This window comes from Rhea pennata, chromosome 12 (assembly GCF_028389875.1).
Source record: "Rhea pennata isolate bPtePen1 chromosome 12, bPtePen1.pri, whole genome shotgun sequence".
NCBI classification, from domain to species: domain Eukaryota; kingdom Metazoa; phylum Chordata; class Aves; order Rheiformes; family Rheidae; genus Rhea; species Rhea pennata.
The window spans coordinates 20,879,262-20,900,483 of NC_084674.1; the positions used below are offsets into that span (position 1 = coordinate 20,879,262).

Sequence of the window (21,222 nt, forward strand, 5' to 3'; positions counted from 1 at the left end):
GCTGGTGGAGTCGAGCTGTTTTTATTTATAATGCACAGTACAGGAAAGAGCTCTGAGGGCAGGAGCTGATGGGGAGCAGCAGTCCAGCAGTTAACACTTGTCTCCTGCTGGCTGACCATGCTTCTTACCTGTGCACGGGCCTGTGCAGGCCCGGGATCAGGTCCGGGATCAGGCTTCCTTGCCTGGGCAGCTTTGGTGGCTAGAAGTCCAGGGCACAGATCAGGGCCACACCCCGTTTGATCCAGTGCCTCTGGGGCTTGTCCGAAGGGATCTCCACAGCCACCACGTAGTTGGTGGAATGGCCCGTTGTTGACAGCGTTCCTGTAATGGGGAGAGGGGACATGAGAGCAGGAGGGAGTCGTACGGCACCCCGGGGCGCAGGGCAGGCCTGCTGCAGGGAGCACAGGTAACTGCACACAGACCGGGGAGTCCCAGAGGAGCTTTCTTGTGTGAGGTCCCCAGTCCTGTCCCAGCACTGGGTGACAAGCAGAGCAGAGGAGGAAGAACAGACAGGTGTGTTTCAAGGTCGGAGCTCAAGCTCTTAAAGACCGCCTGACCAGAGGAGCTGCTGGGTAGCGAGGCTGCCACAAGTGAGACCCTTTTCCCTGGATGTCCTCGGCCAGCGTGCCTCGCTCCATACCAGTGTGGTGGGAGCAGGAAGTGCTCCCCTGGACAGGTTGTGCAAGCAGCCTTGCTGCTACTCCAGTCTCCTTTGCTACTGGAGGTCTGCCTTCAAGGTGCCTACCTGCGCGAGTGAGTGTCTTATAGATGGGACATAGGTAGATGCCAGTGGTTGGAGGCTTGCGGTTGGCGACAGGAATCAGCCAGATGACGGCCATCTCTGTGTAAAGCTCCTTGGGACGTGACTCTGCTAACTGAAATGTGGAGGGGTCCCAGCGGGCGCCTTCGAGAAACAAGCCATGGATGTAGCAACCTTCATCAGGACGGCAGGTGAGCTCACTTGCTGACTCCTTCAGTACCTGCAGGAGGAGAGTGGGCCCAGGGCTGTGATCGAAGCTATGTCCCTGGGGGTTAAGCACCCAGACCTCCTTTGGACCCTCTTAACCTGTTCTTGGTTAAGTCAGTGCTGCCAAAGGGGACCTGTCCCAACTCTGGGATGTGCTGGACTGTGTTTGGAGGCCTCTGGCCATGCAAACTGCTTGCTGGGGTTGCTACAGGTGTTCCTAGTGTGCTGCCACTCTTGGCCTTGCAGCAAGAGGGATTTAGTTGCTGATCTGGACACAAACGATAAGCCCTGCTTGTATTACCCTGTCCCAGGAACAGTCTTGGGGCTGCACCATCAGGGATCTTACCCTTGCAGCACAAGGCTGTGGGTAGCCTGAGAAAGACTCGGCAGAGAGGAGTGTGAGGAGGTCTGGAGAAGTCTCTGCTTGCCTCCAGGATCTCATGAAGGCATCTGGTGGCGTAGGGGCTTTGTACTTCTGCACAAAGCAGAAGGGCTTCCATCAACCGGGCCCCTTGGGGCTAGACCCTGTGTGTAAACCCTAAGGGCTCCATCTCCTAGGTAAGGCATGGCTAGAACTGCTGCCTTTGTGGCTTCTTGGATATTGGGCTTTCTAGCAGCAGATGCTGAACAGCCAGCAGAAATCCAGTGACCCAGGTTAACTTACTGACCTTGAAGTTAAATGAGATGGTGTCGATGGAGATCACAGACTTCCTAGCAAAGTTCTGCAGGGTCCCAGTGAGGAATGCCTGGGGGAAGAAGAACCCACTGATCCAGAACACAGGAGGGATCCCGTGGCTGATCCATTTTTGCAGGAAATCAATCCGCTGCAGCAAGTCGTTGACCCAGGATGCCAAGGGTTTCAGTGATGGGTAGGCCTGCGGGGCAGCCACAGAAGAAGGCATTGAAGGCATACAGAAGCACCCCAAACCTTGTGCCCTAGTTGCTGATGGCTGCCCAGAGCCTAGGGATTCGTACAGCCTGAGGCTGAGAATGACTGTGCAGCTGCAGTGGGAAGGAGACTTCCGCACACCAGCGGAACAAGGGCCTGCTCCATGCAGGCCTGCAGTCACCTGTAGCTTTTGAAGACCCTTTCCCCTGGCCTAAGTGAGCTCTAAAGGTGGTTGAGCTAGCTGAGGAGCATACCTTGGTGTCCCACAACTTGGGGACAGTGTTGTTGTACAGACTATCGGCCATCAGCTCCAGCTGAGAGGACATCACCACCAGGCCCTTGAGAGCTTTCAGCAAATCCCTTAATGTCTGAGCAATCGCCTCCAAGAGCCTGTTGTACCTAGGGAGAAACAGCTGATGTTTCCGCAGATGAAACGGAGAGACCCAATGCAGAGATTTATCACCCGTCTGAAATTTGCCCAGACTCTTGGAGGGAGCCTGGATCTCTGCTCAATGGGACTCTTGTAGCTGCCCCCCGAGCCCTGGAGAGCTGACAGTAGCAGAAGGAGACACTGCTCAGTCCCCACTAGTACAGGCATCACTTGAAGGCTCTGGCTGGGATAACAAAGTTGTTGCTGCGGTTTCCAACCCCACTGCCTGTGCTGACAGCCATGCTTGGCATGGAGGTTTCCCAAGGGTGGGTGGCAGCAGGGGCGTGCACGTCTCTGCCCCTCCCCAAGGGACCAGCTGGTCACAAGGTCAGGACTTGATCCTGGAGTGCTGCCAGGATTACCTGATCACCTCCTGCACCAGCACCGTGTTCATGGACTCTTCGTAGAGCACTGGATACTTGCGGATCACCTCCTGCAGGTTAATGGGGGGAGGCAGCTTGGCCAGGATGTCCTTGGATATCTCCTCCACGAGCTGGAAGGCAGGCAGCAAGCAGGTAAGCACCTTCCCTGCCATGGTTGTGGGAATGGGGACACCCAATGCCTGGATGGGGATGCCATTGCCAGCACCCCACAGGCAGGGGTTTCAGCACTGGCCATGCCGGGCTGGCTGGGGTTCAGCGAGCCATGGGCTTGCTCAGTCTAGCTGTGACTTGTGGGGGGAGTGGTGCAGCCACTGTGGGGCCCCACAGAGTCCTGGCCAACACTCCAAAACCTTTCTTTCTACTTGGGAAAAAAACCTCTAGGTGGAGAAAAATAACCCTGCATCTGGGGACACCCAGCTGGACTAGGCAACATCTCTGCCTATTTGGGTGAAATCACTGGGATACTTACAGAGGGGGCAGGGGCCTGAGCCAGGGATTAGCCAGCAGGAACTTCTCATGGACCAAACAGGAAGAGGCAGATGGGACAGAGGAAGTGAAGAAAGGGAGCGTGTGAGCTGGACTGGCAGCCAAGCAGTGCCCAGCACCGGCTGCCAGAGCATTGATGGGATAGAGCTCTGCTGCCACCTCCCAGCACTGCAGCCCTGGGGGCAGGCAGGGTACGGGGCTCTCCTGGCCCATGGGTGCTACAGGCTGGCTGCCTGGTGGCCTGAGCTTGGCCTCTGCTGGCAAAGCAAACTGCCTGGTGATCCCACAGCCCTGAGCCCACCAAAAGCAGTATCAGGATCCAATGAGGAGGCAAATCAGGAAACCCAGGTCTCTAGTTTCCTACTGTTAGTCTGCGACACACTGTGGCACAGCTAGGGACTGACAACACCCACCTCTTCCCTGCTGTGGCCTCCAGATGTAGATGTTTTGGGTTGCAGCTGGATAATGGCCCCCAGCAGAGCAAAAGTCTCATTCTGAGCAAAGGTGATGTTGGCGTTGTCATGTAAACCGAAGATCTCTGGGATATCATTGAGTGGCAGGCTCTTGATGTACTGGAGGTACCCCTAGAGAGGAGTACACACGAGGATGTGACGTCCGGGAGCGCAAGAGCACGGACGTAAAATTCTAGTGCCCCTTTGGGCTGCCAGGCGCCTGGCTCGAAAGAAATGACTAAGCTAAGGATGTTTAAAACTGATCCCAGCAGACTGCAGACCTGCAGCCTCAGCTGGAAGATGCTCCTCGTCTTGCTGCTTGAGATTCATTTATCTGACTTTTACACAGCTTCTTGTCACCTGTCGCAACTAGTAACGTGTAATTCACGGCTGTTACTCAGGGGCAACTTTTGCGTGTCCAGAAACACTGACTCATGGCAGAAGGACTCGGGCGATGGAGAGATCAAGGCAGTAGCAGCCCCTCTGAGACAGGCTTGGAGGCTGAGCAGAGGCCATGGTCATGGTGTGAGGTGTGGCTGGAGAATAAAACCGCACCCATGATGAAGCAAACGTTCCACAGGAATGGGCAGCTCAGTAGCAAAGATCCTGCAGTGTCTCCAAGAGAGCTCATCAGATGCTTAAATCTAAAGTATCTGATATAACAGGTGACTTGAAGTTTTATCAAAATGGTTCAGAGTACAAATGCTTTCAGCTAGGGGGTTCTGTTACCTCTTCCTGTTACAATAGACATTATTTTCCTTCAGTTGCTTGAAACAGATGCAGATGGATGAAAGCGGTTTAAGGCTTCCAGGTTCTTACTAACCTATATTCCCCCAGGGAACTGGAAATTCTGTGGGTGTCATGGTGGGGGAGACTCCATTTGTGCTAGTGCCCTGATCTATGCAGGTATGTGTTTTTCACTCACGTACTTACGTTCAGGTCATAAGAGGTACTGATCTGCTTGTAAATCCCTGATTCGGAATAAGCAAACTCAGGCATTAGAACCTCAGGCTTGTAGAAGTCTTCCAAAATATTCATGATGCAGCGCCTGTCCCAGTCATCAGTCACACGGCCTCCATAGTTGATCTCCCCAGCTGTGTACTTCAGAACCTGCAAGAGAAGATGGGACAGCTTTCTTATCCATGCGTGGATTGTGAACCTGCTCCCTCCACAGACGGGGGGCTAGCCTGTGCTCTCACCTTGTACGGGATGTCTGTGTATTCACTCAAGAACATCTTTAGCTGACTGATGCAGATGCGGAGGTCTCCATCTGTGAACTCATAAGGGATGTTGAACCCCAGGGGACCAAACTTTCTTCTCTCCAACATGTTCCCATGGAAAAGGCAAAGTGACAGCAACAAGGATTTAAACTCTGTGACCTGTGGGCAACGGAGCAGAGAGAAGAAGTGCTCAGCACTGGAGGAGACGAATCGGGATGGGGTAAGTACCCACTGTGACCTGGCAGCAGGCAGAAAACAAGGTGTGCCACCTGCCTTTCAGCAATGTCAACCAGAGCCTGAAGAGGTGGAAACCTCAGACAACAGGCTGTTGTGTGGGGAAGGCTGCGGGCATTCACGCCTGCCTAAATAGGGCTGCAAGTGTCTTACTCCAGGCCTCTGCGAAACCTTTGCTTCTATTTCTCAAAGTGGAAGTGCGGTTTCAAATTGGCCAATCACAGAGGAGATCCTGGATGTTGAGAAATGTCACCTCTCACACTCTCTAGCACGTGAGATCTCTAGTGGAGGGCGAAGTCCAGCACAGAGAGAAGCAGAGTGCAGGTGGAAAGCACACGTTTGAGCAGGCTTAGCCTGGGGACAGCAACCTAAAGCAGGACCTAGGTCTTACCTTGGGGCAAGAATTCAAGAAGTCATCGCTGAAGCTAATGTAGGACTTAAGCAGGTTGGCCTTGACCCCGCGGGGAGGCTCAATGGTCATCTTGGAGCTGTTTTGGAGGATGGACACAGGGAAGCAATTGCTAGGTAGACTGGTGAGCCAGAGGCGAAAATCCTGATGCACCTGGAGAACCAGAAGGTAGAGAGGGTTTGGACACAGCCACTGCAGCCGCTCCTGAACCAACCCTCCGGTTTTACTGAGAAGCTCTGGAGGGGATGGAACGAGGTCTGGGCTCCAGCCAGGTGAATGCCTCCACGCCTGACATCCTCAGAGAGAGTACGCTGCTTAGTAAAACAGCTTACCCCACACCTCTGTTGCCCACACCCACGGGCTTTTCATTAGGCTCTGTGTGAGACCAAAGGTCCTGAAGGCTGGAAACTTCAGCAAGCGGCTACACCAGCTGCAAAGTGGTAGCGCTTCTTGTGAGGGACATGAGAGCATTGGGTTAGTTTTCCCCTTGTCTCCAGTTACAAGGTGGGTGTCACCTTGTCAGGGTTAATGCCCTCGATGAGTCTCTCCAGCAAAGGCATCCAGCTGGGGGCCAGGTGGCAGTTCTGGAAGAAGACCCAGTTGCCCTGCTCCATGGCGCTGTGCATCATCGCTTCAGCACGGGGGCCCTGAGGAGGCAGACGAGAAGAGATCAGAGGCTCTGCCCCATTAGGGGATGCGCCCTGCTGACCTAGATAGGGAGGTAGCTGCTGAGTGAAAGGATCAGCCTTCAGAGCCATAGCCCGGACCGTGCAGTACCCGTTAGACCTGGGCTTTGTCCCCTAGGCTCAGCTGGATCCTCACCACCTGAGTACAGCCCAGCATTGGCCTTTACACACCTCACTAGACCTGTGGGTCATGCTGTGGGAAGGTGGAGGGAATGGAAGAATTAGGGATGGATTTAGGAGGTTGGGTGGCATGGTCGGGGGGCATGCAGCCCTTCCTGTTGAATCAGCTCCTCCAGCTATCAGAAGGCGAGTAAGGGAGGGCCTAGGGGCAGGAGGGGGAGGGGGCTCTCACTGTGCTGCAAGGGTGTTTTGCCTCTCTGGAGCTAAGTGGGATCTCTGAGAGTCGTGGCATGACAGCACTACTCCATGTTGGCACCAGAAGCTTACCTGGCCTTGGCCCAGGGAAATAGCAGAGAGCTTGTTGGAGAACTCCATTTCTTCAGCAAACTTATAGAGGTCAGCAGCCGGGTCAGTGCCAGGAGACAGCACAAATACGAGGGGGGTGGTGGCAGTGGACTCTTTGAACACAGCTGAAAGGTTGGTGGTCTGCAACACGTAAAGCTGCTTAGAGGGTCTGTTGTGGGAATGCACATCGAGGCCACGTCCTGGCACCACACACAGTACCTTCCTCATTCTGCCTGTCCTCCAGCACCTCTCCAAGTTACTAATGTTCACCTGAGTGCTGAGGCCAGAACTAAGTTCAACAATGGCCCAGTACAGACGTTTTTAGGCAGGACTGGAATCAAGGCAGTACCTACTTTACCATTTTTCATTCAATCTCTTTGCTCCTATGCTTGCACCGTCTGCTTCCTCCCAGCATGGTTTAACTACTGCATGCAGACTGTGTCCTGAGCAGACAGCTCTATGGGAGCCCAGGCTGTCTGGCAGCCTCTGGGCAAGTGTGGGTTAGAGGAGTGGACAGTGTGGTGGAGTGAGAACTGACTGAAAGGCAGAGCTCAGAGGGTCATCATCGGTGGCGTGGAGTCTAGTTGGAGGCCTGTGGCTAATGGAGTCCCCCAGGGCTCAGTACTGGGTCCCATCCTGTTCAAAATTTTCATCAATGACCTGGCTGAGGGGACAGAGTGCCTCCTCAGCAAGTTTGCTGATGACACCAAGCTGGGAGGAGGGGCTGACACACCTGAGGGCTGTGCTGCCATCCAGAGAGACCTGGACAGGCTGGAGAGCTGGGCAGAGAGGAACCTCCTGAGGTTCAACAAGGGCAAGGGCAGAGTCCTGCACCTAGGGAGAAATAACCCTAGGCATCAGTACAAGCTGGGGGCTGAACAGCTGGAGAGCAGCTCTGCAGAGAAGGACCTGGGAGTGCTGGTGGATGACAAGTTGACCATGAGCCAGCAATGTGAACTTGTGGCCAGGAAGGCCAATGGTATCCTGGGGTGCCTTGGGAAGACTGTTGCCAGGAGGTCAAGGGAGGTGATCCTGCCCCTCTACTCAGCCCTGATGAGGCCTCATCTCAAGTCCTGTGTCCAGTTCTGGGCTCCCCAGTACAAGAGAGACATGGAGCTACTGGAGAGAGTCCAGAGTAGGGCTACGAAGATGATCAGAGGGGTGGAGCATCTACTCTCTGAGGAACGGCAGCGAGAGCTGGGCCTGTTCAGCCTGGGGAAGAGAAGACTGAGGGGGGATCTGATCAATGTGTACAAGTACTCGAAGGGAGTGTGTCAAGGGGACAGGGACAAACTCTTTTCAGTTGTCCCATGTGACAGGACAAGAGGCAATGGGCAGAAATTGAAGCACAGAAATTCCACCTGAACGTGAGGGGGATTTTCTTCACTGTGAGAGTGACACAGCCCTGGAAGAGGTTGCCCAGAGAGGTTGTGGAGTCTCCTTCTCTAGAGATCTTCAAGGCCCGCCTGGATGCAACCCTGTCTACCATGCTCGAGGTGACCCTGCTGAGCAGGGAGGTTGGACTAGATGATCTCCAGAGGTCCCTTCCAACCTTACTGATTCTATGATTCTAAGTCATTTCACTCTCCCTGAGTTTGTTTCCTCAGCTGTAGTTGCAGAGAGGCATCAGCAGCCTCACTGCAATGGGAGATGATGTCCCATTTACAACAAGCTCAGGATCTCCTGCTCCACCCCCAGCTCTGCCACTGCCTCTGTATGGCCAGTTACCTGTGGCTCAATAAAGCGCTGATCCAGGTTCAGCGCCACGAAGTCCTGCATGGCATCGGTGACTTTATCTCCCCGCAGACATCGCAGAACTAGCAGCTTCTGGAAGGCATCAAGCGCAGTGTCCCACTTCCCAGGTAGGGGCTCTCTGCAAAGCAATTATGTGTTTTGCAGGGATGTGCCAGATCCTGCAGATCCCCAAGAGCCATCCAGCACTGGATGCAGGCATCAGCTGCTGGGTTTCAGAAGGATGAGGTCCTTCCAAACAGCTGCTTCCACTGGGAAAGCACTAAGTGATGCTGGGCTGAGGTGTTGCATGGGCTCTGCCTTGAGCAAGCAGCAGTTCCAGGAGCCCAGGCTCCAGAGAGGACTCACACCAGGCCTGCCTGGACAAAGGCAGCCCTCGTGGAGATACAGAGATGCCCCTGCCTCTTCCCTGCCTGCCACTACACTGGCTGTGAGCAGAGCCAGCCCTGCAGCCTCATCAGTTCCCCACGCTTTCCCGGAGGGTGCACCAGCCAGGTGCACAGCTAAGCCAAGATGTGCAGACTGATGTGTGCAAAAGGCAGAGTGGACTCACCTGTGAGGCTTGGGGCTGTCAAAAATGGCCCTGAACTCTGCAAGGTTGTCTGCAAAATCATCCGCAAAGCTGGAGAAATTCTTCAGGTTGCTCAAGGCCAGGATGTCTCCCCACGCTCTCTCGTACAGCCATTCAGGAGCTGGGTTCTCCCGCATCGTCTTTATGGCCCCTCCTGACAGCAGGTAATGCCACTCGTCCTGAGAAGGGGATAGGACAGGGCCATGGATCACAGCCTGCCTGTCTGGCCTGAGGCATGTACATTTGTGCTGTACTGCAGTAAAACCCTACAGTAACTTTCTGGCTGCTTCTCCTGCCAGGTGTAGGTATCAGGGAGTAAGTGAACTGGAGAGGCTAGTGAGTTCAACATGACCATTCAGTCACCATTAGATTTTCTCTGCTGTGACAAGCACATGGAAAGCTTTGAGATCTCAGTGAGTAGAATGGCCACAGGTTTGCCCACTAGCCTGACAGGTATTTTAAGGAGCAACAGGGCTGCCTGTCCCCAGCCTCAGGAAATATTGGCCCAAGGCCACAGCAAGGCTTGTGTCTCTGGGGAGCTTTGTGAGGAACGGACCTGCTCTGCCAAAGCACAGGCAGGGGGATCCAGCAGAGTCCACCTAAACGCAGAAGAGAAAGCCAAGCTGTGCAAGGTAAGGGAAAAGCTCCCAATCCCACATTGTCTTAGGGACCCAGGGAAAGAGAAGGGGGCAGCAGCCAGTACTCTCTTCCCAGGCAGCTTCTTGGTGCTTTGCAGCCTCCTTTGTGTTTCCCCTTGATCATGGTGCTACTCTGCAGGAAAGCCCACCCCTTGCTGAGAGCACTTATTCATGGGTGGAAAAATACTCTCCAACAGGTATGAGGGAGCTACTGCTGGGAGCCTCCAAATAGCCCTGGCAGGATGACTGGGTTCAGCAAGCCTTTCCTGCACACAACCTTGGTTGCCAAGACAAGCAGCCGATTGCAGTAGGAAACCCCTACACCCAGCCCAGGGCTGGGCTTCAGTTGCCCTGGCTGGGGTCCTACCAAAGCACTGAGGCAACTTACTCACCATGTCAATCTGCCCTTCATTCATCATAATCCGGACACACACCAGAAAGGCAAACATGAGCTTGTGCTTCTCAAAGAGGCTGCGGCACACGTTGCTGTAGAGACTGAAGGTGACGTAGTTGTTGATGTTCACAATCCGCTCCTTCAGGGTGTCTGAAAACAGGTAACAACCAGACAAGGGTGGAGGTGCTGAGGGTGATGTGGAGGGTGTGCTCCACAGCAGCTGTCTGAAGTTTGGCTGGGCAATAAAAATGCACTCATGACAAAGCAAATATTCTGCAAATATTCTCCTGGTCAAGTGGGCTTGTCCACTTGCACAGAAACCCCCCACAAAAGGCCAAGGCTTTGAAATTCAGTATATTACACAGAGGCACCAGATGTTTTCTGGTGTGTTATGTGTGATTACTGCATTGCTGAGACACCATAGATCTCCAGCTGGGGGGGGGGGGGGGGTAAATCCTCCTGGAAGGCATAGGGCCTTGGAGGAGGAAGGAGATGGTGCCTGTATGGGGGCTGCCCACAGCTGACGTGTTCAGTCTGGCATGTTACTGACCCATAACTACCAGCCCCAGCTGTGTCTGATGAGCAGTGGTCCGGCCATGCAGTAGCAGGGTGAAACTCCACCTCCCCTGCCCCCCTCCTCCCCCCCGCCAAGGAAAGGAGGCACTCCAGCTAGAAGGGCTGCTTGATCCTGCTCTTGTTCAGGAGAAAGCTGGCAGGAGAGAAAGCATGCTCTAGCACCAGGAGGGAATCCACGCTGCACCAAGCCAGGGGTCCAGCCAGCACAGCATCATCCTAGTTAGCAGGTGCTGCCTGGCAACAGCAGCCAGGACCTATGCATGAAGGTGGCTCCATGAGGAGAGTCATACAGTGTCTGGTGTGGCATGTGCCTTGTCTATGCCCTGGCACTAGCAGCTCCCCAGCCTGGGTGGACACGTCAGCAGGGAAGTAGCGAGAAGGAGAACGGCGGGCAGGCTGCCAGGCCTGCTGTGACCACATCTCCCCTTGCTGTGCAGATGCTACTAGGGGTAGCTCTGGGCTATGCTGAGATCCAATGCAAGTAGTCATATCTGCCTTGACTCTGTAGGTACCCTAGCTTCTGCTCCTGATGGGCTAGGTATGTGGCACAGGGAAGGGATTGGAGGGGGCTCCCTGAAGGTACCTGCCCTCTCAGAGCTGGTGATCCCTGTTAGGAAGATGTTGAGGAACCACTCGAGTGAGTACTGGTACATAGGGTCCACGTTAGCCAAGTCTGAGACGCAGAAGTAGAGGATCTGGGTGCGGACAGCGACGGGCACATACTCCATGCGTGTGATGTCAATGTCCTTCTCTGTCTGCTCTGCAACCTTTACCTTGGCCTGGGGAAGAGTAGAGATGTCACAGTTAGTGCAGGGCTGGCAGTGGATGCACAGCTGCAGAGGGAGAGCACCTCTGACTCTGACCTCAATCTCTCCTGCTTTGAGCTTGGATGCCTCCAGCACATTGATGAGCTCCAGGTCATCTACAGGGTTCCCTTCGGAAGTGCTGAGCCGGTAGAGGATCTGGTCTTCTATCGCCTTCAGCTCCTGGTGCATCTTGGCATTACTAACAATCAGCTGGTTTCTGGCCTCTTCTAAGTCAGGCCGCTCCTCGGCTACTACTTGTCCCAGCAGCTGGTCTTCCAAGCCGCTGCAATGAAAGCCAGAGGTGAAGATAGGGTTGGTGTACCCATGGTGCATACCAGCCTCAGCTGGGCAGGCAGGTGCTAGGCCTGGCTTCTGGCCCAGCACCTCCACAGGCCTGACTGGCCACTGCCTTTTCCAGTGTGAGACACAAGCACAGACAGCGGCAAAGTGAAGAACTAGTCCTTCCTGCGTGTGGTGATGAGGCTGGGGAACTTTCTGCTGCAGGAAGTGGTGTTAACAACCAAAGAGACAATTTCACAAGCAAAAATCTGCTGTAACTTACTAGATGTACAAACACAAATATACTGGGGCTCTGTCCCAGAGCTGCAACCTGTAGGAAGCTGAGAGAGGATTCAGGAGGGTGTTACTATGTGGTGTTTTATTCTTACACTCTTCCCTGTTTGGTGCTTTTGGAGACAGGTTCCTGAGGCAATGGTCCCCTCACCTGGCCTGGGACAGCCACTTGCCTGATGACAACATTAACATTGCTAAGAAGGCTGTGCTTGCCAAGCTGCAGGATGTGCTGCTGCACAGGCAGTGCCAGGCTGACAGACAGGCTCAGGAGAAGACAGTAATACTGTGGGGTACACCCCCATAGTACTGGGGTGACAAAGTAGCCCAGAGCTGGGAGTAGCAGGGCAATGGCTCTGCACACAGAACTGCTCCTGCAGTTTGATTCAACCCATAGCACATGCTGACTAGAAAAAGGAGAAGGGGGACAGACAAACAGTCTGAAATTTTCAAACAAGGAGAAAGATGTGAGGAACACGGGCCAAGAGAAAGAAAGCACAGCAAACCCCAGGAGATGGAGCGCTGGAGGTGGAGGTTTGAGTCCTAAGCACGGAAGGAGGCGTGAGGACAATGTGTGCGGAACCAGGCCTTAGCGCAGCTAATTGCACGCTCTGTTCTGGACTGTTATGGCTGTTAAAAATTTCCAGAGGTTTTGAGGGATGACACAGCCTACATGAGGGCCACGCTGCACTGTCTGCATGCCTCATAGCCCTGCTGGCCACCTCACAGCCCTCTGCAGTGCGCTGAGAACCAGGTGCAATAATACCCAGGAATTTGCCCAAGGTCCCACTGAGTCTGTGGCAGAGCAGAGATGTGACCACCATTCTCCGTGACCTTCACTCCTCCTTCCTGAGCTGCTGAGAACTAGGAAAAACGGGCCAAAGGCTCAAGGATCATGGGGAATGAGACTGAGCAGGGTGAGCAGCTACCAGGGCAAGCAGGTACCTGGGTGAGAGGGTGAAGTTGATGAGGGTGACCTTTGTGGAGACCTCAGGAGTGTAGTGAGGGTTGGGCAGTTTGGTGGTGATGTACATCCTGAAATCCTCTTGGTAGGGGATCACTGTGTCCCCCAGCTTCAGCACTGTGTTTCCTTGGTGTTTGTAGGTCTGTACCAGAGAGGGATAAAGACAGGTGGGGCTGGGATGTCTCCCTCCCAGGAGAGAAAGCATCCCATTATGCCCTGGACTCCGAGGTGAGGAGAAGAAATTTAGGAGAGAGAAAGAGGAGCTCTAAGCTGCTAAGCAGACCTGAAGGCCTGCACCTGAACGGAGCAGTTAAATGCCACGGCCCTGCTTGCCAGGCAAGGACAAAAGATCTGCTGCTAGGAGACTGAAGGCAAGAGAGAGGCTACCAACACATGGCCCCCCCTGGCCAAGACAGGAAAGCACAAAGCAGAGGGCACCCATGTGAATGCTGCCTGTCCAGAGAGACCTGCAAATCCACAGCTTTGATCTAGGGGTATGACTACCTTCCTCTATGCCTGGGTATCCCCTTTCGGCCTGGCTAGATACCCACTGCACTCTGCTTGCCCACTCCTTGCCAAGGTGAGAGACAGGACCTGTTTCAGCAGGACAGGTTCAAGGGCTGGATCTAGCTCCTCGCCAACATTTTCCAGCAGGAAGGGCTTCCCAAAGCTAATGGAGTTCTCCAGACTGTTGAGAAAGTCCCGGTCGCTCTGCTTAGCCACCTCGAGGTTGTTCTCCTTCTCCTGAAAGGCAGCAGGGGAGGGCAAGAATGGAAAGGAGCCCAGCACTGCACAGATGTGCTGCCAAGGACTCTATTACTGCTGTGCTGAGAGAGAGGAAGAAGAAGGGTTATGGAACACCTGGGTCCCAACAGAACACACTCAGGCCCTGAGTCCCCATGGGGGGCCAGGTCTGTAACATGTTTCCTAATGTGATGTTTCCTGGGGTATGTAGGCTACTGCTCAGCCAACCTGCTGCCTCACTGGTGCCCAACAAGGTGATCTATTTGCCTCTCCCTGCTGCATCTTGTCACTCTCTCAGGCCAGCTCTGGTGCATGGCAGATCTCTAGCATGCCAATTTAACTCACTGAAACAGCAGAAACGTCATCTTTTCTTGCTCAGTCAGTTTTTGACTATTTCAGCACATTTAGTCCTCTTATGGAGGGTCACTGGACACTACAGCATGCCCAACTAAGCAGCAAGTACAAGGACGGAATGGCAAAAATCTCCTTCAGACAGCAGCGCCTTATGAAAACAGCCCTGGACAGTGCCCCTGCAGAGCACTGTCACTGGCAGCTTGGAGCTCTTTTGCCTGCAAAGTGAGTGCAGGTGTGTGGGAGAAGCCCTCAGGGAGCAGAATGGGAGCAGCTGCCAGACCTTCCCTCCTGACCCTTCAAAAGGACAGGGAGAGGGAGAGGGGAGTGTGTGGTCTGTGTATCTGGGATCCTGGCAGTGCTGAGCTTAGTAGCCAGGTAATGCTACCCTGAGCCCTTCTATCCCTGAAGACTTTTATGAGAGATGCCTGGTTTGTGGTCTGGTGAAGGGTGTGAAGTCTTTCAGAATGCTGGTGGGGAGCCAAAACTGGAATCTGATTCTCCACTTGTTTGCAGAGGCCCCCCTCCTAGTGTGTGTGTGTGTTTCCCTGAGCAGGGGAATCCAGTCAGGGTGAATACAGAGCTTGTGAGGCCTCTCTAGTGCCGGGGAGGCATGGCTGGAACAGTAGGGGGTCTCATAGCTCTGTAACCTAAAGCTTGATACTGTAAGGCCTTACTCTGTGCCGCTCCTAATAGAAAGCTCCTTCTCCCATCTCAGGAGACCTGGCTTTCCTCTCCACAGCTCTTACCAGGTTCTTGATCCACTTGTTTGCTTGTCCCTGGGGATCTATATAGTGAGTCCAGCGCTGGGAGAACTGTGTTATTACCCCATTCTCCACAGATAGGCTGTCGTTGGGTAAGCCGGCAATCTGGTGAAGCAGAAAAAGCTGTGTACTGGATGTTGGGAACATTTGATGGCACAGCGCAGCTTTCTCTCTGTGATTCAGCAGTCTGGTCTCCCTTACTGTGTGTGTGCCTGATGTGGGTGTTAGAATTTCTCTAGTGCCCAGATTCAGGAGGTCCCAGCCCCTTGAGCTATGTTTACTTAGATAGGATGGTAGCTACATCTATATAATGAGGCTTCTCCTGAGAAGCCCTTATTGCCCTGGCCCCTGTGTGGTCATAGCATGGGGCTTGTGGCTGGGTAGGGAATGGTGGTAATGGTACTGCTAGCAGCAGCTGGGCCCCAAAATGCAGCTCTACTGTGGTGGCTAAGCCCTGGGAGAGAGCTGTGCTGGCAAAGCTAAGCTTGGGCAGGCTGTGGTTGGGGTTCTGCTTTAACTCTGTGGCATGTAAAGGTGAAACCTTACAGATAAGGTGTGTGATACCCCCAGAGCTACTGCTACTGTGGATGTTGCTGGAACTCTGAAGGTGTCCACTTGTTGCACAAGAAGCCCCAGACCCTGGCAGCAATTCCAGCTCTGAGGCGTGGAGGCACTTAGTTGTTATTGAGCTATTCAATCTAGGGTCTGTCCTCTGGTACTGCTGTTCCTAGTGATTTGTGAGCTGAGTGTTTTGGCCTTTGCCCAAAGTGCTGTTCCCTTCGCTCTGCCACGTGCTTCTTTCTGCCACTTGCCTGCCAGGATCGGATTTCCATGGGGTCTCCGAGGGTGCTGATCAGGTTTGGATCCTTTGTGTGGGGAACATTGTTTTCTGACAGCTGCTTCACCCATTCCTTGCACAGTGCTGTGCGGTAGTCTCCCTGCCATGAGAAGCACCACCACAGTCATTCTTTTACTTGCAGCTAGTCTGCTGTATTTGTCTAAACCTTCCTCCTGTTTCTGTTCAAATGTGGCCAAGTGTAGCCTCTGGCACAAATGGAGACAGAGATATCCAGGAGGGATCTTGCATCCCTTTCCCCATATTGCGTACCCTGCTTTGCATAGATTGTGGTGTTACAGCTCTAATTTTGCTCTGAGCAGGTAGTGACACATGGGGATGCTAGCAGAGTAACCTGGCTGCCTCTAGGCCCAGAGGAGCTGGGCAATGCAGGTAGCAGTTGTGGCTGCTAACCCCAAAGCAGGGTGAAATCTGACCTGATTCCTCTGATCTCTCCACTGGAATTCCTGCCAACGTGCTCTAGGTGACCTGGCTCGAGCAGGGGAGTTGGACTAGATGATCTCCAGAGGTTCCTTTCAACCTCAACAGTTCTGTGATTCTGCAGCTAATCTGGTCTGCCACAGTGAGAGGCAAGCAGCTAACCGAACCCCCTGGGGAGAAGGAGTATTGCACACTTACTGTGAATGGGCCCAGGTAGGCCACGAAGCCAGCTGCAACCAGCACATCACCAGCAATGTTGTTGATCATGTAATCCAGGCTCTGTACGGTGTCCTGCCAGCGCACCCTCTCATCAGCCAGGCCATTAATGAGCTGTGAACAAGCATCAAACACAGGAGCTGCTGTATGGCCTAATTTTGCCTCCTGGATCTCCTAAATCTGGGTAACACAGCAGATGACTGGGGTGACCAGGGGTCCTAAGGTATCCCCTGCCACAGCCTGAATTCTGTCCCCACTGCTCATCTTTGAGTACTTTATCCTGGGAGTACAGGGCTGCCCTGGAGCCCTGTTGCTGGCTATGGAAGTGTGTGCCACCGGAGGGTAGCAGCTTTTCACAGCAATGCCCAGCAAGCTGAGCTTTCCCAGTCCCTTTGTGCTGCTGAGATCTAGCCAGGCAGCTCTGTCCCAGCACTGCTCTGAGCTGAAGGCAGACAGGGTTGGTGGAAGTGGCAGGTATAGGGGAGGCTTTCATCACTGCCCTCCTGGGCTTGATGTCAGGATGTCTTGTGCAAACAAGCAGAACCTGGCTCTATCTCTTACCTTGTCAGCATAGCCCAGTCTCTGCTCACACTGTTCACACTTCATCTCCAGCTCTTCCTTCTTGGCTACACAGCTCTTATACTTGGCTTGCAGTATGGCAATACCATCTTCAACCTCTCTCAAGCGGTCCTTAGCTTCCTCAAGGACCTGCTGAGTGATGTGCAGGTCCTCTTCTGCTTCCCGGAAGGCTTGCTGAGGAGAGGCAAAGATAATGGTGAATCTGTCAGGCATGTGGCCAGGCAAAAAGGCAGATCTTGTGGCAGGGGCTGACCTGGGGAAGAGCTATAATTTGTTATGGAACTGAGATCCTTCCCCCCATGCCAAAAGCTATCAAAACACCACTGGCTTTGTAGGGGGGTGGCTTTGTAATGTTTCCTCTATGTGTTGATGGGATCTATCCAAAGATTCCACCTCAAGAAAACAAAGTACAATGAGGTACTTCCTATTGAAATGGTGCTGCTCCTGGAGCAAGCACCATATTCCCAGGCAGCAGGGCTCAGCTTGGTCAGGGACTGAAGTGAACATCCCTCGCCCACCCTGGAGATATGGGTAGGCTCTTCTGCTGGTCTTCTAACAGTGAGAACTTGTACTCGAAGACCTACAGCATGGCAAGGCCACTGGCATGCTCAGCTGGGTGGAAGAAGGCACAGGGCCATCTCTGCACTGGCCCAGTTTCCATCAGACAATTATGTTGCTAGACTTGGAAACCCCTGTATTGCAGTGCAGGGGCCCCACAGCAGTTACGTTAATGTGTACAACTTAAACTGCAAAAGCCTCTAAATTAACTTTGCAAATCCTCTTGTGTCTGACACCAACTGGCTAATTAAAGGGTGTGAGTTTGCTCTGCTGCATGGAGGAAAGGATTCTGGGTCTGGCCTGCTTCACTTTCTGACTTTAAGTGATCTGCTTAACTCCAGGGGTCTACTGCAAACCTAGGAGTAATAGTAGGGGTGGGAAGGGTGTTTCTGCATAGCTCTGCAAATTCAGGAGCCTGTGCCAACTTTTATGAGCTTGGGATATATCCTGTTGGTGAAAGGGAGGAAAGGCTCCTCTGCTTGCCCAAAATAATAAAGAAATCACTAAGCTTAGAGAAGATTAGGCTGAAATACAAGTGATATGTGGGAATGCTTCTGTAAGTACAGTTTTTGCTGAGCCAAGACTCAGCCCTAAGAACAGAGTATCATTTCTGCCCAACATGTTCTAGACTGATTTCTCACATTTCATTACAATAATGTACTCTGGGCTTAAGGAACTTTGGGCCAAGCCTTGATTTGAACAGAAGGCCAGGCCTGCACCACTCAGCTGTTGATGTCAGCATCTTCTTCTGAAGGGAGCTGCTAGTTTTGCCCTCCCTAATGCCCAGTATGGCCCAGTGAAGTCACCTCTTACCCGCTTGGGCTCGACAGCCTTGGCCACAAAGTGGTACTTGTACATGGCACGCACCCACTGGCATATGGAGGTGCAGGCTTTGGAGACCTTGGCAATGGCAGATGGCCGAAACTCCTCACTGTCAATGTATGGCTGGATGGCTTTGATCACAGAGTCTGCGATGTTGTCCTGTAAGGAATAGTGGGAGAGAAATCAGAAGAGTGCTAGGGAGCTGACTGAGGAGGGTCTGAAAGGGCTTAGGGCCCTATGGGCTCAATGGGAAGTCTCACGGATGAAGAAAGAAACTCTGCTTTTCATTTCTGTTAGATAGCTGAATGGTTACAGAAATCAATGCCCTGCTGAGGCGACATCTGGGGAACAACAAAATCCAGCTAGGTCTTCTGCATCCCCACCTGTGAGGGATGACTGTGATTTCTAGCTCTAAGCACTCTTCCTGTAGCTGCAGACTGCCTCGGGACCTGGCAGGGAGTTTAAGGCATTGCACTGGAGCAAGAGGAACCAAACTGCCACATGCTGAGGCCTAGGAGGCACTGCTGTGGAACCAGGTAAGTCCCTTCACATATCATGTGTCAGAGTTCCTGTCCTGTTCCACTGAGTGGAAAGAGCCGGGGGGCAAAAGGGAGGACCTGGGCCTCTGGGTCCCATTGCCAGAGGTAAAGAAGTGCAGTCAACTGACACAAGGACTTCCAAGCGAAGTAAGCCCCTGTCTTCTGTGGGGCCAAAGGGTAGTGCCCAGGAGGAGCCTCATGCATGACTTTTGGCTTCACAGCTGTGAACAGGCTCTCTACGATGTAGTGCCTGATCCCTGGTTGAAACCTTCCTCTGCAACTGCTTACCTTGTTGTACTTGAACAGGCTGTCCAGGAATTTCCCTGGGTCCTGCAGAAGGGCCTTGCCTGGCTCCCAGTAATCATCCACCTTGGAGCCCAGCTTTTCTCCTGGCACCCTTTTGGGCTTGATTTCTTTCATGATGCAAACTGCTTCGATCACCATCTTCACACCAAGCGGAGGCCGCTGCATTGCTCGTACCTTCAAAACACAACAAGAGACAGAGTGGCTTGGCTTGGTTCTCTGTATTGTGCCGGCAGTAGCTGCTGGAGAACTGTAGAAGGGCTGAGAAACTGGAGTGCACATTCCTCAGAGCTAGCCAAGGGGAGATGGAGACCAGAGGCAGGACATCTGGGTGTGAGTGAGGTGTTTTTCCTCTGCCAAGTCCAGCTAGAGAGCTTGGGGGACAGGAGGAAGCTGTGATCTTGCATGGTATTTATGTTTTGATTATACTCCCTATAATTCTAGGGAGAGAAAAGTACAACCACAGGCCAGAAAGTGAGCTGGGAAAAGCTAACTGCTGTTTTGATGGGAAAATCCTGTCTCTCCTCCTGACCTTCCCCCATGTAACAGTCTCTACCCTGAGCACGAGCGATCCCTGTCCCTGGCAGCCTTCCCTGAGCCACTAGAGCTGCTGCTGGCTGATCATCACACTGAGGACTGCTTGTTGATGGGTATTTCACACACAGCTTCCCCCTTAATGGTAGAGGGGGTTGTGACATGAGGGTGACAGGCTGTGTGCATTCTGTGTTGAGCAGGAAAGGCTGAGGGGCCAAAGGGGCTCTGCTTTCCTGTCAGGCAGGAGCGGTAGTGCCCACATCACTAGCTCATAGTGATGTGGTGAGTGAGGCATCCTTCTTCTGTGGCTGCAGAAGATGCAGTGTATAGATGGGTGAGAGAGAGATCTGCAAGGAAAACTGATGATCAGAAAAGGGAAGGAACAAACTGCGGAAAGGCTGAAAAAAACCTGCCCCAATGCTCTGCAATGGCCATTTTCTTCTACAGGCTGAAGATGCGTGAGCAGAGGTCCCAGAGCTGTATGGCCCTGGTGAGGGCAAGTAAGGGAATGGAATATCAGTGGTAGAGCACGCTTTCTTCCTTGCTCTATGGGGTCTTGCTTGTCTTGTGCTCCCTGACTTGGGAATGCTGTGAGGAAGGAGCCTATGAGTTGGTCAGCAGCTCTTGTGCAGAGATTGCTCAAGTCCTTCCTCAAGTAGGCAGTAGTGCTGCTTGGGTATCCTTGTGTTGGCTTTGGGTGTGGGGACCATTATGGATGTCTGCTGTTTTGCTCCTTCTACTGCTGGCCATTTTTGCCGTGTTCAGTCAGAGAGGCTCCTGGATCTTCCTACATGATGTGGTAAACAGAGTGGCAGAGTTTTTGGAGAAACTTAAGGTGATCTACCCCTATGTGGACTCTTTCTGTGAGAAGGACTTTGACTGGCTTTTTGACTGTTCCCAGACAGAGCAGTTCCTCAAGTGGTTCTGCAACACAGTAGGTGAGGAGAATGTGCTCCGCCTAGCTGAGGTGGAGGCCTATGAAGCCCTGCCAGCTGCAGGCAAGCCCATCCTGGAAGGTGATGCCCTTGACTAAGCGCTGCAGACCTGCAGCCAGGTCCTACGGTTCCCAAGCAGAATCCTGGATGATGAGGACTCCTCTCTGGAGGCCCTGGAGCAGGAGGCTGAGGAGCTGCCAGCTTACAATGCCTGCCAGCTCTAGCAGCATAACAAGCTCCAAGTTTGGGAAACAAACCTGCAGCAAGACCTGAAGTGTTTGGCAGAGGAAGAGGAGAAGGCAAAGTGGGCATTGAGGAAGGTTCAGACAGATGTGGAAGTGGAGAACTTTCAAACCGCTGTTGTCCTGAGCCAGATCAGCAAGCTTATAATGCAGCTGGCAGAGCGGTACAGGGAAGTGGGAAAGGGCCAGCCACCAGCGCTGCTGTGTGAGACAGATCTCAGCCCTCGCCTGGAGGCAAGTGGACTGATTCTGTCTTCCCCTCCCTCTGGGGAAAGGAGCTGTGTATGTTTATGGTGAATAAAAAGGTCTGTTACTCACAATCAGAGTAATGCGGCTATCCCTTCCCTTCACAGCTGTCACATCGCATGCAGCAAGATCTCATGCTGCATCTTCCACTACCATCCCCTGCAGATGATGAAATCTGTGGGTGCCACTTGTTGAGGCTGCTCTCTCAGCTAGGGGTGTGG

The 21,222-nt window shown here is 53.2% G+C and overlaps 1 protein-coding gene across 1 annotated transcript in view; it reads right to left on the minus strand.

Moving 5' to 3' along the window:
* Positions 1 to 5: 5 nt before the first annotated feature.
* DNAH1 (dynein axonemal heavy chain 1) overlaps positions 6 to 21,222 on the minus strand; it is an 80,947-nt gene continuing 59,730 nt past the window's right edge. The window contains exons 56-79 of the mRNA XM_062585135.1: positions 19,030 to 19,221; positions 18,194 to 18,361; positions 16,805 to 16,996; positions 16,226 to 16,357; positions 15,564 to 15,689; positions 14,737 to 14,856; positions 13,487 to 13,636; positions 12,874 to 13,034; positions 11,416 to 11,641; positions 11,136 to 11,331; positions 9,975 to 10,126; positions 8,927 to 9,123; positions 8,350 to 8,494; positions 6,604 to 6,762; positions 5,986 to 6,117; positions 5,453 to 5,623; positions 4,807 to 4,986; positions 4,541 to 4,717; positions 3,569 to 3,739; positions 2,649 to 2,779; positions 2,111 to 2,255; positions 1,636 to 1,842; positions 746 to 980; positions 6 to 321 (exon numbers count right to left, since the gene is read on the minus strand). Of these exons, the coding sequence (XP_062441119.1) occupies positions 200 to 321; positions 746 to 980; positions 1,636 to 1,842; positions 2,111 to 2,255; positions 2,649 to 2,779; positions 3,569 to 3,739; positions 4,541 to 4,717; positions 4,807 to 4,986; positions 5,453 to 5,623; positions 5,986 to 6,117; positions 6,604 to 6,762; positions 8,350 to 8,494; positions 8,927 to 9,123; positions 9,975 to 10,126; positions 11,136 to 11,331; positions 11,416 to 11,641; positions 12,874 to 13,034; positions 13,487 to 13,636; positions 14,737 to 14,856; positions 15,564 to 15,689; positions 16,226 to 16,357; positions 16,805 to 16,996; positions 18,194 to 18,361; positions 19,030 to 19,221 (3,987 nt within the window). The 3' untranslated portion in view covers positions 6 to 199. The remainder of the gene's footprint in view (positions 322 to 745; positions 981 to 1,635; positions 1,843 to 2,110; positions 2,256 to 2,648; positions 2,780 to 3,568; positions 3,740 to 4,540; positions 4,718 to 4,806; positions 4,987 to 5,452; positions 5,624 to 5,985; positions 6,118 to 6,603; positions 6,763 to 8,349; positions 8,495 to 8,926; positions 9,124 to 9,974; positions 10,127 to 11,135; positions 11,332 to 11,415; positions 11,642 to 12,873; positions 13,035 to 13,486; positions 13,637 to 14,736; positions 14,857 to 15,563; positions 15,690 to 16,225; positions 16,358 to 16,804; positions 16,997 to 18,193; positions 18,362 to 19,029; positions 19,222 to 21,222) is intronic.